The sequence below is a fragment of the Pleurodeles waltl genome, chromosome 3_1 (genome assembly GCF_031143425.1).
Source record: "Pleurodeles waltl isolate 20211129_DDA chromosome 3_1, aPleWal1.hap1.20221129, whole genome shotgun sequence".
Classification (NCBI taxonomy): domain Eukaryota; kingdom Metazoa; phylum Chordata; class Amphibia; order Caudata; family Salamandridae; genus Pleurodeles; species Pleurodeles waltl.
The window spans coordinates 288207287-288222566 of NC_090440.1; the positions used below are offsets into that span (position 1 = coordinate 288207287).

Sequence of the window (15280 nt, forward strand, 5' to 3'; positions counted from 1 at the left end):
GGCTTTCCAAGGGAATATTCCTATAGCTGGCACTTGTGAATCCACACACTTTCAGTAAACATTACTGTGCTGATATTCTTGCCCGTCAACAGGCTAGAGCCAATCAGTCTTAAGAACTCTTGTGTAAGACATCTGCAACGTCCACTGACTAGCCACCGCTTTCTGGAGGACACTGCTAAGCAGAGCATGTGTATCTACAGCCACTCATGCTACAAACGGAATATGTTACTTGCCCTGCAAGCATCTATTGATTTTAGTCGGGATTTACTTGCAATTTGAAAAAAATCATTCTCAGTTCCAAGCAAGCAAACTATTTTTGTTTGCTTTGGGAGCAGAAATGGACCCTGCCAAAGAAACAGTGGTGCCAATCACAAAGGAGAATTCTGAGTTTCAGAACTAAATTCTGCTTTACCAAATACCACAGTCTTTGCTATTGAGAGCAGTGTATAATTTGGTGAGAACATTGGTATAATACATAAATTGCGTTCCACATGCTTGCTTGCATATGAGATCAATACTTGAATGGTTTGCAAGTCTGCAGTCACAAGTGACAGGGCTGGGAGAAAATAGTTTGTTTTGCTATAGGAACAAAAGACAGTAGAATGGTACACACAGCGGAACGTTACATCTGATATTTTAAGGATAGGTTGAGGTGTAAAGTTGGGCAAACTGAAAAGTCAGGGTTATTGTACCACAGAGGGGTGCTTTGTGCTAGAAGTGATGTTCTTGTTGCCCAAAACCAAAATCAAGCAAGGAAATGGTATGAATACTTATAACTAATATGACCACTGTGTTTTAAATTGAAACACAGGCATTATTGAAGTCCTATCCACTGGCTTATTTACATGAATGTTCGACATCTAGCAGGGAAGGCAAACCTACTGACATGCTAGTATGCAGATTCAGGGAAATAGGAATATCTTAAGTTTGGGAGTATCTTAAGTTTCTGTAGTAGAACAAATCTTCCCAGGAAGGGGTACACCTGCTATAGAGTTGTTTCAAGAAACGCAAACATAAAAGGCCAGTTGTTTTGCATGCTGGATCCTCACCCTAGATCCAGGGACACGCAATGTCACTGAGCTGCTTCAAGATACTTTATTTGCTTTTCTCAGTATCATAGATTCCACAAATCTTAAGCAAATGCAAAACATCACAGATGACTGATTCTTTCAGCACCTAGATGGGCACGCTAATATGGCATTCCCCACCACTCTCAATGTTGGAGGCGGTAAAAGTGCCTCAGTTGTCTCAGCTTCTATCAATGCAAGAAGGCAATATAGGGTGAATATGGCATCCACAGATCAAAAGCCTCAGTTTAACCGCATGGCTTCATAGCATATGTCTTACTATTTGAACACTTACAATTACTACTAGAGGCTGTGCACTTTTTAATGAGAATATAGGAAGCCCATAACATCCCTACTAACTCACTGTTTGAAAACAATTTCTTTCAGTGGTGTTATGCAGAGAATTGTCAGTGAAAGATGTAGGGACCGTCCTAAAATACCATATGTATTTACTGAAATCTAAACTGAATTATGCATCCCTATGTGGTCATCCAACCACTCTTGTGACATATTCTAAATAGACAAATTTGGCATCAGTCTTTCAGGTGCCAGTCTTCCAGAAGGGGTGAAAGCCTGTATCCACCTCATAGGTCATCAGCCCTGACTTGGAGTCAGTATGCTGTTGTCAGCAAACGAAAGTTGCCTTCATGCATAAGGCAAATTTAAAGCAATAAGCATTAAAGACAACCTTCATAAAAAGAGTAAATAACTGTATGCATCAGTAGGGAGGCATGGCTGGCAGCATGGCTGATCACCAGCACTGGATAAGAGCTGCCGGCCTGATAAATGAATCCTCAACCATTGCAACACAGCTGCAGCAGATTGCTATCGCTGTGGTGGCATCAGCTTTGGGTGACAACGAGGCACATTTTGCACCCCTCGGGGGCCAGCTTCGCTGTCTGAGTCAGTGGGAGCCTGCTGCAACACAAAGGGCTGCGAGTTTCAAAATGGCGCGAGATAAGACATTGAGCGTGGAATGTGATACTCTGCCTTGAGACCTGTGCTGCTGTGGGGCTGATGTGAGTGGCAGGGACAACCCCAACCCTCCTCCCCCAAAGATTCAAAGGCTAGATGCGGGACTGTTGCTGAGAGGGCTGGTGCAAAGACAGACACACACACCCACACCACACCACCCCACCCCCTGTACCGCTCCCCGTGAGGGACGGACCTGGGGATCAAGTGTGTGGCATCTGTTGTAGGGATGCCGACCTGCAGAGGAGTAAAAATCAAAAAACTGAAGGCCCTGGGCCTAAAATACATGCTGCTTTACCCTTTGAAGCTCAAAGTCCCTCTTGATGGGCAGGCCCATTTCCTTCACAAAACCTGAGGATGTGTGGGACTGGCTGGAGATCTGACGGGACAGCTGGCTCCCAGCACCCACATCTTGGGAGTCCTGAGTGTGGCCGCATTAGAAATGCTGGAATAGATCAGCTGGGAAGCGGCGCAGCAAGCATAGGCGGCGTTGTGCTCGGAAGCCCAAGTGGTGGTACGACACAACGGTGCACTGGATGTGGAGAGTCTGAGCGAGAGGCGGCAAGGACCTTGATGGAGGCGGTCACGTCTGCAAACTCAGGCGAGAGCGGATAAGAGATAGTAGAGGACACACCAGAGCTGGCTGAGTCATAAACGGCCAGAGTGGACCTGCTGGTCCCAGAGCTATCAACTAGGCAGCACCTGCAAGAATACAGAGGGTGTTGTGAATACTATGGCCCCGGAAGGGTAATTTTGTGGGTTGTACTGCTCTAAGTGAAATGCCTCTTTGCAATAATTGGCCTTGCTGAAATGATGCAAAACTGGGGGAGGTGGACATCCTTGTCTCCACCCTCCCCCGTTCTTATTGTAGAGTGCGAGTTGAGTGATGGGTTGCATGTGGTGCTAGTTGGGGGCAGTGTGAGATGCAGTGATCCCAGTGTGGGGTGCTTCCTGCAGAGGGCAGTATGGGGGCAGAGTTTGCTTGTCCTCATAATACACATTGCTTTGAGTGCTGTGTGCATAATTAGGGGTATTGCCAAGGGAAGGGGTAGTAGCCTGTTATGGTTGGGCAGACACAATTTCTGTTTTTGAGTTTTTACTCAGTGGGGGGGGGGGGGTGGAGGGGGGGATAGACACGTTGGGTAGGGGAGGTTTCAGTTTTAAGCAGCATGTTATTATACAAAGGTCCACACTGTGGCTGTATGCTAGATGCACAACCCGTCTAGGCTCCTTCAGGAGGGTGATGATGGGGGGGGGGGGGGGTAGGGGTAGGGGGCTCGGCCTGGGCTCACTGTGGGGAGCGGACCACAGTAAGAGACTATGTCAGAACATATGCATATGGTTATGTGCAATGCGCAGGTCCTAAACACTTTTGGCAAGCGATAGTGTGAATGCCTATTTGTGTAGAATGGGGGTGCATGTTGCCATGATGCAGGAAGCACACCTACTGAAGGGGGAAGTGCAGAAACTGCACAAGGAATGGAGGGGACAACTTTGCTTCTGTAATTATGAGTTATTCTAGAGGGATCTCCATTTAGATTACTTCTTTGAACTTTGTGGTATCAAGGCAGACATTGAGGGGTGCTTTGTGCTGGTGTGCGGTTCCCTAGATGGGGTGAAAATATGTGTTCAGTGGCATGTATGATTGTCAAAACACATGCTCTACATAAGCTCGCCACCTAGTGTTGGATTCGGAGTGGTACAGCTTGTTTTTCTTTGAAAAAACGTTTTGAGCCATGGGATCGAGTGACTCCTCCTCTCTGTAATACTGTGCATGGGCATGAGTCCTTTGTTAGATTGTTTCTCTCCGCTATCTGGTTCGGGCGTGTGTTCCTCTCGCTCAGAGTTCTTGGCTCGATACACTATTCTCTCAATCTTTCTATCACAATTGGTATTGTTTCAATCGCATATTCTTCCATACACTGTCTTCAGTTCCAGCTTACACCCAAAATACATTTTCAGCCCTTCGAGGGCAGACGTGGCTCTCTCGGGCCCTCTTGGGGCCTACCACCTTCACGTGGCATCTAACTATGTAGCCCTAATGGAGCAGACTCCATTTCAGTTGTGCCCTCGATACCACTCCAAATTTCCACACACTGACCACCACCAGGTGTGTAATTTGTGTCTCTCCCCCGACCACAACGAGCAGACCTGGGAAGCGTGCCGTTAATTTCATTTCGATCGAAAAAGACACACAGAGATCGAAGAACTCGTTGGATGACACACCGGACATCTTCAGTGACCATCATGCACAACAGGAGCTGGAGCAAGAACAGCCCTTATCTATTCAAAACTCGGACTCCGATGTACAATCTGACATTGAGAGTCAACCGTTGCAGTCGGCACAAACAATGGGTAAAAGACCTCTTCACCCTCGGTAAAACTACATCAAAAGAGGTCACCGGTCTGCCACTGCCTTCCAGGCCATGGTCGGATGCCCGCCTTCGGGCTCAGCACTGAAAAACTAAAAAAGGCCAAAGATAAATCTTCAACTTCGACCTCAGGCACCTCCACTTCGGCTCTGACACAACCAAAAATACATGGTGCTTCAGTGCCGCCCACTTCGGGATCGACCACTTCGACACCGAAGAAGAAAAAACAGCCATCCACAGTTTCGGCACTGAAAATATACCATATACAAAAGTCTTTGGAACCTAAAATCTTAAAAAAATACCTCTTTGGAGCTGTACATTCTCCAACCACTCCTTTACTGGTAGAACCAATTTTAGAAGTTAGGGCAGCTCATCAGCGCCGACTTCAAATTCAAGAGGGAACAGAACAGATTATAACATCACCTCCTCCCCCTCCAAAGAGGAAATTGTCTTTTCAAGAGGCATGTGACTCCTCTCCGCCTCCAAAAAAGACTACAAAGGAAAAGACTCCTTTCTTTACTGAGCCTTCTCCTCAACCTCCACCTACTTCTCCAGAGCATTCTCCTCCAAAGACATCACCACCTCCTTTGGGGTTCACAACACCTAATTCACCACCTGGGAGGCTCATGATCTGGGAGATGCATTAGACAGTCCTGACGCATGGGATACATATGATCTGTATCCTATTGCACCTAATGATCCAGATAGACCTTCATCACCTGAGGATTCCACCTCATATCAACAGGTTGAAACCAGTGTTGAATATGCCCTTTGATAAAGAGCATTTATTTGGCTCACAAGTGGATACCACATTTGAAAAGCTAAATAAAGACAATCAAACTGCCAAAGCTATGAGGGCACTCCAAGCCAGTGCACACAGGGGTACTTTTCATCGCACAGGGTTTTCAAGAAGCTTTCGGTCATCATTTAATGAACAGGCTTCCACTCAAACAAAGCCCACCTCTCAATACCAAAGGTTATTTTACAGGTTCCTACAGAGGTAACAATAACGAAGGAAGAGGAAAAAACATCTACATCCAGAGGCTTTTCATCCACCACCAAACAATGACTTCCTACCAAACCTACCAGCTCACACCACTCCTGTAGTGGGAAGGTTACAACATTTGTACCCGCAGTGGTCTCAAACTACTGCAGGTCAATAGGTACTTTCAATTATCCAAAATGGTTACTGTTTGGAGCTCACTTCCACTCCACCAAATATACCCCCTCGTACTTACAAACTCTTACAAGAGCATCTCATTCTTCTCAAAGAGGAAGTACACTCCCTTTTTCTCCAGGGGCTACAAAATTACAACACCAGGGTACGGGAGTTTACTCCCTGTGTTTCCTACTACCCAAAAAAGACTGGTCTCTCAGACCAATATGAGATCTCAGACCCCTAAACCATTACATCCTCTCAGAATACTTCAATATGGTCACTCTTCGGGATGTTATTCCCTTCTTCAACAAGGTGACTTCATGACAGCGTTAGACCTAAAGGGCGCTTACGTTCACATTCCCATTCATCCAGCACACAGTAAATACCTTAGATTCATAGTTCTAGGAAAACATTAGCAATTCAAAGTACTACCATTCCGAATGTCAACTGCTCCTAGAGTATTCACAAAATGTCTTGTGGTAGTCGCAGCACATTTCAGAAGATAAATTAATGTCTTCCCCCACTTGGACGATTGGCTCATCAAAGCCAATTCGTTCACACAGTGTCAACCTAATACTCAACTCATAATTCGTCTTCTACACTCTCTAGGGTTCACCATCAATTTCCTCAAATCTCATCATCTTCCTCTCAGATACAGCCCTATCTAGGAGCGATTCTCAATACACAATTAGGTCTAGCGTTTCCCAACTCGGCTCAAACTCAAGCCTTTCAAACAAGGATTGCTACATTAACAGAACCAGGCATACTCATTCAGGACAGTTTTATGACTGTTAGGGATGAATGCTTCTTGTATCACCATTTTACCTCAGGCTAGACTTCATATGCATCCCCTTCAACAGTGCCACTCTTGTCATTGGTCTCAGGCACAGGGTCAGATGGAAGATCTAGAGTTGTTGGACCGCCAGACTTATCGCTCTCTGCATTGGTGGAACACCTCAAACCTTATGAAGGGGCAGCCCTTTTTAGATCCTGTGTCTCAGATCACTCTCACGACAGATGCCTCATATACAGGTTGGGGAGCTCATCTTCACAACCTCACAGTCAAGGGGCTATGGGATGCTACTCAACAGCCTTTGCACATCAATTACCTGGAACTGCAAGCAGTCTTACTACCAATGAAAGCTTTCCTTCCACAATGCAATACAAGGTTGTATTGATACATACTGACAACTTGACTGCCATGTACTTTCTTCAATAACAGGTGGGTGGCACAATCTCATCAACTGTCCCATCTTGCGCAAACAATATGGAAATGGGCAATTCATCACCACATTCACATACTGGCACAATATCTTCCAGGGACAGACAATCACTTTGCAGACCTGCTCAGCAGGATGCAGCAACAAGACCACAAAAGGGAACTCCACCCACAAGTCCTCCACCAGTACTTTCAAAAGTGGGGAACACCTCAAATAGACTTATTTGCCACACCTCAAAACACAAAATGCCAAAACTTGCGCCACCAGGTATCCGCACCCTCAGTCCAAAGGCAATGCTCTATGGATGAGTTGGTCAGGGATATTTGCTTACACTTTTCCCCCTCTCCCACTCATTCCTTTACTGGTTCGGAAGCTCAAACAATCTTCCCTCAACATGATCCTGGTATCTCCTACATGGGCATGTCAACCATGGTTCACAACACTCTTGGATCTCTCAGTAGTTCCTCATCAGAAGCTCTCCAACAGACCAGACATTCCAACACATAATCAAGGTCAAATAAAACATCCAGATTCCAGATCGCTCAACCTAGCGATATGGCTCCTGAGGTCATAGAATTTGGGTACTTACAACCACCACAGGAATGTATGAATACATAACAATGTTACGCAGCAAAATGGAAACGTTTTGTTTGCTATTACCAAACAGAAAACATTGACCCTCTTAAGCCAGCAGTACAAGATATTGCGTGGTGTATATACTACAATTACAAAAAGCAAATCGTGCTTACCCATCCATTCATCTACATTTGGCAGCCATAGCTGCATATCTTCAAAACAGAAATAATATTTTGTTTAGAATTCCAGTTATCATAGCATTTATGGAAGGGCTTAAAAGAATCATTTCACCAAGGATTCCTCCAATCCCATCCTGGAATCTTAGCATTGTCCTCACAAGGATTATGGCTCCACCTTTTCAGCCACTTTACTCCTGTTCTTTACAATTCCTCTCATAGAAAGTAGATTTATAGTCGCTATCACACCCCTTAGACATTTTAGTGAGCTCCAGGCTTTAACTTTGGAAGAACCTTTCTTCCAAATTCATAAGAAACGATTGTATTAAGAACTAATCCAAAATTCCTTCCAACCTGTGCAACATCTTTTCTATTCTACTCTCTATTTCACCAATTCACTCTCCCGCCTGCTGAGAAACAATCTAACAGAGGACTCAATGCCCATGCGCAGTATTACCAAGAAGAAGAGTCACTCAATCCTGTGACTTGAAAAGCTTCTTCGAAGAATAACAAGTTGTACCACTCCGAACCCAACACTAGATGGCGAGCTTTTGCACAGAATGTGAATCTACAGCACTACATGCCACTAACAGATGACTACTGGTAACTAACATTTTCCTTTATTAATGTGTATGCGCCTAATGTCGATGATCAGGATTTTTTTGGCACAGTGGATTGGGAGCTGCTTCATTTGTTGGGATGCCACGTATCTGGGCAGGGAATTTCAACTGCGTACTAGATGGATTGCTGGACAGACATCCTCCTATGATGGGAGCCAAACTTAATATTACAGCCAGACTTACAGCTCCACCTGTGCGTCAAGGAGTTTTCTTTTTCCACCCCAGCCCATAGTGCATAGAATAGACCGACAGATTCCTGGTAGCAGATGAAAGTGTGCCATGTACAAGATGCCCGCTATTGGGTTCGGTTCCTTTTGGATCATGCCCCATTGCTGCAGGAGTACAGGCTGTGTTGACTCTGCTGCAGGATCCTCTGTTCAGGGAAGAGATCCAGGAGGTGATGTTGGGGTATCTTGAGTCCAACTGGTGTTCGACAACACTCTGGGTCATGGAGTGGAGCATCCTGAAGTTAGTGGTGTGAGGTGAATGCCTGTCAAGGGTGGGGGGAGGTAGGCGGCAATTGGAACAGAACCTCCTGGAAGGGGAATGCACACTGACTCGCTTACAGAGACAGGTGGGGAATATGCGAGCAGAGGGAAGAGAGCTCCTTTGTGGCCAGCATAGAGCTGGGGAGCTCTGGGATAGACTGGACTGCAACGTGTGACAGGAGTACAGACAGCAACTCCACAGGGAGGGGAGACAAGTCGGGGTGACTGCTGGCCTGGTTGCTCAAGAGGAAAGGACCCCCTCCCACCCCACGCCCGATGCTGTCCTTAGTTCACCCCGGACAGGACCCCTGTTGTGAATCAATCTGGAATAAACGCCTTGGTGAGGAAACACGTAGCTGGAGTATACGGAGAACCCGTTGCCGATTCAGTCGGTGTAACTAGGGCCTTCCTGGACCAGGTTGCAATTCCCAGGCTTACAGATGCCCACCAGAAAGGGGAATGGGCGAGGGCGATACAAGATGAGGAGGTGTTGGCCGTCATACGAGAAATGGCCTAAGGTAAATGGCCTGGCCTCGATGGACTCCCGGTGGAGTACTATCAGACCAGCTCCGGACTATTGGCCTTCCGTCTTCTGGAGAAGTTCCATGAGGCTTGGCAACGGAGTGAATTACATCTGTCTATGCAGGACACACTGATTGGCATGGTCCCTAAGCCCAACAGGGACCCAAGAGATCCAGGGTCCTACAGGCCACTATCAATGTTGAGAGTCAATACGAAAATACTTTCGAAGATGCTAGTGGCATGGATGCGGCGAGTTGTAACCCATCTGGTCGATGAGGCCCAGTGTGGTTTTATGCCGAGACTGGATACTTATATGAACCTGCAACGCCTCTGTCACATGATGTGTTCGGTTCAAGGGATGAATACAGAGGACACGTGCTGGATATTGAAAAAGCTTTCGTCCCCCTCAGCTGGGACTATCTGTGGGAGGTATTGAAGCGCATGGGGTTGGGGCAGGACATTCTGTTCTGGTTATGTCTGCTGTATGCCGGACTCACCAGAAGAGTGCCACAGGGGTATATGAGTGGAGAATCCTATCCACATTGTTTCAGTGTATGCAGACAATACACTTAGTGCAAATGATAGTGGGACTTTGTGCAGGTGCCTGGGCCACGAGTTAACAAGCAAAAGACAGTTCCCTTCTTCCTGGGGCCTGCCAACAGATCTCCCTAAAACTGAGCTTTCTTGGAAACCCGTGAGCTTCCGGTATCTGGATATGCACATTATGCATACGCCGAGGATGGGCTACTACAATATGCTACATTATAGTACACGGAGAGCGTTAACAGAGAAAGTGGTTCCTGGCAGGGCTGGTTGAAGAGAATGATCCCCCCGACACCTGATGGAGCAGCACAAGTGTGCCAGAGGAATGCCTGTATATGGTGCAGCACGTGGCAAGGGTCTGGGAATTGAGCAAGTAATGGGAAATCCCACATATGCTCACCTGTTCCTGCTCTGCTGGTTGAAGCCCTTTCAGCATATACAATCACTGATGTACATATCTCTGTGGACAGTGGGTGGGTGTCATAGAGTGGGGGATCTCTACCTAAACACCTCTTTTATATCTAATAGAGGCTTCTAGTTGCAAATTCCTTAACTTAGAATTTCCCCAGGCATCAATCTGGATCTGGAGATTTTTCTTAAACAGTACCCTAGATGGTGTCGGTCAGCACCGCATCTGTCGTCAGTGTCTTATGCGCTGGATAGGATGTCACGGGTCCTATGTACACACCACAGGAGCGTGCTGACGTAATTTCTTTTCTTTCTGCCCCAGCCAGCGCTGATCTGAAGAGGAGCTACCCCTCAGTCGCTTTTGACTGGTCTTTTTCGTCTTTCTGTCAAAAACGTTTGAGTGCGTACACTCCTGATACATCGAGGATGTTGTCACTTAAGACCGGGTTCAAGCCCTGCGGCTCCTGTCATCGGACGATGTCCATGATGGATCCGCACCCCGCGTGCTTGTGGTGTTTGAAGCACAATCACGACTTGAAGTCATGCTCCAAGTGTCGGGCCATGAATCCTAAAGCTGTGAGGGAGCGGTCCCTAAAGCTCCTTGCGGCCTGACCCTCAGCTCACATAGGTTCCAATCTCTGTCTAGAAGAAGGCCCCAAGAACGGTCATAGAGCCCCCATTTTTCATTTTCATTGTCCCACTCCAAGTCCTTGGGACGGTCGGGTAAGAGGTACAAGAAGTCATCGAAGAAGAACAACCATTCTTCGACTTCACCCCATCTGTTGGCGACAAGAGAATGGGAGTGTTGTCGTTCAAGGCCTCCATCCTTGGAGCCTGCATTGGAGATGGCTCCTCACCTCCCCGAGTTTTTGGGAGCTGGAGTGACCCATGCCCAACTTAGAGAGTTTTATTAGGCCATGCACCTCATCTTTGGACAGTCCAACTCTGCAGGCCCCCTTGGGTTCCCTGCAAGCAGCTTTGGTCTTGGCTCCAAGGGGCATCCAGGGATCTATTCCCAGATCTGAACCAGCATTGGTCATACCACCTCGATCTTACCCCATGCCAGTTCCAAAGTCTATACCGCCCGTGCCCCCCTGGTAGCGTTGACCCCATCCTTATTGCCGACTCCAACACAAAGCCGGATCGACATTGCGCAACGCCGATACCAACTTTGCCAGGAGCCTTACCCCCTTTTGTCAGATCCTGACCCTTATTCTTATGGGTTGGGGTACGGTGAGGGATTGAAGGGGTCACTGGGCCCTTTCGAATCTCAGCTCCAAGACCATCTGGACTGGCAAATGGACCTGGGTGAGGCCAGTGGTCTAGACACTTCCTCCGACACTGGCATGCATTCTCCTCCTATGGGGGAAGGAACGTCCTATTCAGTGATGGTGCAAAGAGTAGCTGAGGTGCTCAACCTCGAGCTACCTTCGGTAGCAGTCAAGACTAACCTCCTGAGAGAGGTGCTTCAGCCTGGGGCTTCCTCCTCTGAACGCCTTTTGCCATTCAATGAAGTCCTTACAGATGTCCTACTGGGTACCTGGTCCAAACCCAGCACAGGGGCTCCTGTAAACAGGACAATTGGCCGCTGCCATAGACCTTCTCCAAATGACCCAGCGTTCCTGACACAACACCCCAATCCCGAGAGCTTGGTTATCCAAGCCTCTATGTCCCAAGCTGCATTCCCTTCTGCATCCCCAGATAGGGAATCCAAGAGGCTGGGCCAACTTGGAAAGAAAATGTTTTCTTCTTCCAGCCTGGCACTGCGGTCTGTGAACACTGCATGTCTTTTGGGCTATTATACTCATTCTCTATTGGACATGGTTGCACAAGTGCTGCCACAGGTTCCAGAGGAGGCCCGGGCCATTCTTTCCCAAGCTGTTGCTGATGGTAGAGACTCAGCAAAGTTCACAATCTGATATGGGCTGGACACAACTGACTCACTGGGCAGAGCGGTTGCATCAACGATGTCCTGGAGGTGCCACGTCTGATTGAGGACATCTGACTTTTCAGGGATGTCCAATCTACACTTTTGGACATGTCCTTTGATGGTGCTCATCTTTTCAGAGCAAAAGCATCCTTGTGCGATTCAAGGACTCTTGGGCAACGGCCAGGTCCTGGGGCCTCGTAGCAGCCCCTCACCCCCTTCAGTCTGCTTTTCGCATCTTCCATGGCCATGAAAGGGGCATCCCATCTCATCCAATCTCCTCAGCCAATGTCCCGCACATGCTACCCAGCCACTACGTGGCCATCAGGGACCAGTCAGAGGCAGGATTTGCCATCACCTACTGTGCTGGCAGTTCATCACGTCAGTCAGGTGAGTTTTGCAAATAGTCCAAAGGGGCTATGCCCTCCCCTTCGAGACTACCCCTCCATCCATACCACCGTCCTATGATCAGATGATGGAGGATCACTTGGCACCTATCCATGAGGAGGTTACGCCTCTGTTGGCCAAGGGAGCCATACAGAGGGTCCCTGTGCCAGAAGTAGGTCATGGTTGTTATTCCCGCTAATTTTTGGTACCCAAAGAGGACAAGGGCCTGCATCCTATCCTAGACCTTCGGTCCCTCAATTTCTTCCTCAGAGAGGAGAAGTTCAAAATGCTAGGGTTCCATCTGCCCTGGAGCCAGGAGACTGGATGGTAGCATTGGCATCTCTGCACACCTTTAGCAAACACTACTGCCTGGACTGTCAGGTCTGTAGGGATGGACACTTTGCCAGTTTCATCCTGCAGGACTTTATAGAATGATCTTAGTTCGCATACGCACCTCCGGAGATAGTATTGCTTGGAAACCCGTGGGTATCTATTCTACGGTAAGGAATCTGCAACTAGATGTCTCTATCGGATGGACAAGTTACCTACCTTCAGTAACACCTTGGCTGAGAGAGACAATATCTAGTTGCAGATTCCTTACCGACCCACTCGTCCTCCTCACTCTGCGATCTGATTTCTAGGGACTCCCTTTCAGGGCCCTGGTTTTGACGATGCACCAGTGGTCAGTGTTCTTCATGGCTCTGTGCTTCTGGCATGGAAAGTCTTAAAAAGAAACTGACATAGGAGCACCGAGGTGATGTCATATCTGACTCGAGCCGATTGAGGCCACCTAACAGTGCAGGGGTGCTGCGTGAGAAAAATCTCCAGATCCATACTGACTGCGGGAGAAATTCTAAGCCAAGGAATCTGCAACTAGATATTGTCTCTACCAGGTAAGGCATTAGTTACTGAAGATGACGATAAACGAATAATAAAAAAGGAAAGATTAAATGATGTACTAATGGGCCTTCTCATTTGTGATTAACTTGTTACAAATTAATGATTAATGGATGAACACGCCATCGTGTAAGCCTCGCTGTGCCCAGGAGAAACAAGCCGTAAGTGATTTGAGGTTTACTATTCGCCTATTTGATCCCAGGCTGAAGGGTGCTTGCGCACCAAAACCACTAGGCAGCGCCCCAAACTTTGACGGTAAACAGGGTGCAGTTACAACCCCCCATCCCGTGTTTGTGCAGTTCACCTGATTGATCCCGTGGAAGGTCACAGGCACTTTGAGTAGGTTTATGAGATGCCCATTTTTTTAAAATGATTTTGACACTTGTACATTTCTTCTGTTGTCATCTGAGCAGGTATTTTCTTCTCTTTTAGTTGGATGGCATGGAGTCTTCAGCACAACTTCAGAGTGCCGACGAGGAAGTTGTTTCTGCTGCATGTCGACTTGTGTGCGAGTGGGCCCAGAAAGTTTTAAGCCAGCAGTTTGATTCTGTTTTGGAATTAGGCCGATACCTTGTGAAAAGCCATTACATTGGTACAAAATCGATGGCAGCGCTTACTGTGATGTCTGGGGTTCCAGGAGGTAATCCTTCATTATTGCTCGCCTGTGACTGGTGTACATGCCATTTTCTGTGTTATTTATGTTTCTTACTGCGATTAAAACGTTGTTTGTGATTAAAATAAAACGTTAGTGTGACTTTGAAAGAAAGCAATTTGATGAGTCCTGAGCCTATGTGTGACGTGTATTACGGATGGCATGTTATTTTCCCCTGATCACAAGCACATGTTCCTAAAAAGAAATGCACGTCAGTGCCAGGATAGGTGCGCCGGCGGTATTTTTCTTTTCATTGTGTATACCTTTTATATATTTTTTAGTCATCGCTGTGGGTTTAAATTCTGGCACAGGGAGATGTGGCCTAACGTCTAGACTTGTGCTGACTTTACAACTGGGGAACCAAGATCCAGTCCCAGCTAAAGCGCAAAATCCTGTGATTAGTGGCAAATTGTGTGTATATATATATATATATATATATATATATATGTTCGATGGCATGTGTAGCTGCAGATACACATGCTGTGCATTATCCTGCCATCTAGTGTTGGGCTCGGAGTGTTACAAGTTGTTTTTCTTCGAAGAAGTCTTTTCGAGTCAGGAGATCGAGGGACTCCTCCCCTTTTGGCTCCATTGCGCATGGGCGTCGACTCCATCTTAGATTGTTTTCTTTCCGCCATCGGGTTCGGACGTATTCCTCTTCGCTCCGTGTTTCGGTTCGGAAAGTTAGATAAATCTCTGAAAATTTGACGGTATTGTTTGCGTTCGGTATCGGGTTAGTAATATCAGATCGACACCGAAGAAAGAAGAGCTCCGGTAGCCCTTCAGGGTTTCTACTCCCCGGCGGGGCCTGGTCGGCCCGACCGCTTTCAGCTCCAAGGCTCATGGAACGGACCCCATTCCGCTTCTGCCCCAAATGCCACAATAAGTATCCTTATACAGACCAGCATTTGGTCTGTAATTTGTGTTTGTCCCCCGAACACAAAGAGGATACCTGCGAGGCCTGTCGGGCATTTCGGTCGAAGAAGACGCTACGGGACCGGAGAGCTCGAAGGCTTCAAATGGCGTCGACGCCGGCAGGACACCACGACGTCGAAGAAGAGGAGACTTTCTCCATTCCTGATTCGGACTCGGACGAGGTCGAAAGTGAGCAGCCGGTGAGGCAACAAACCGTGAGTAAAACTGCCCCGGCCAAAACTCAAACAAAGATAATGAAAGCCCAGGGGATGCCACCGCCGGCAGGCCATGGCTTAACCCGTAAGCACAGTGACCAACCATCGGCACCGAAAAAGGGCACACACGTGTCGAAGACATCCGACTCCGGTCGAGATACCGG

At 47.4% G+C, this 15280-nt stretch overlaps 1 protein-coding gene across 2 annotated transcripts in view; it reads left to right on the forward strand.

The window, feature by feature from the left end:
- The window catches only part of RFX7 (regulatory factor X7), a 361880-nt gene that overhangs the window by 232862 nt on the left and 113738 nt on the right, over positions 1-15280 (forward strand). For both annotated transcript variants that reach the window (XM_069222422.1, XM_069222423.1), the window contains exon 7: positions 13767-13974. In XM_069222422.1, coding sequence (XP_069078523.1) covers positions 13767-13974 — 208 coding nt within the window. The remainder of the gene's footprint in view (positions 1-13766; positions 13975-15280) is intronic.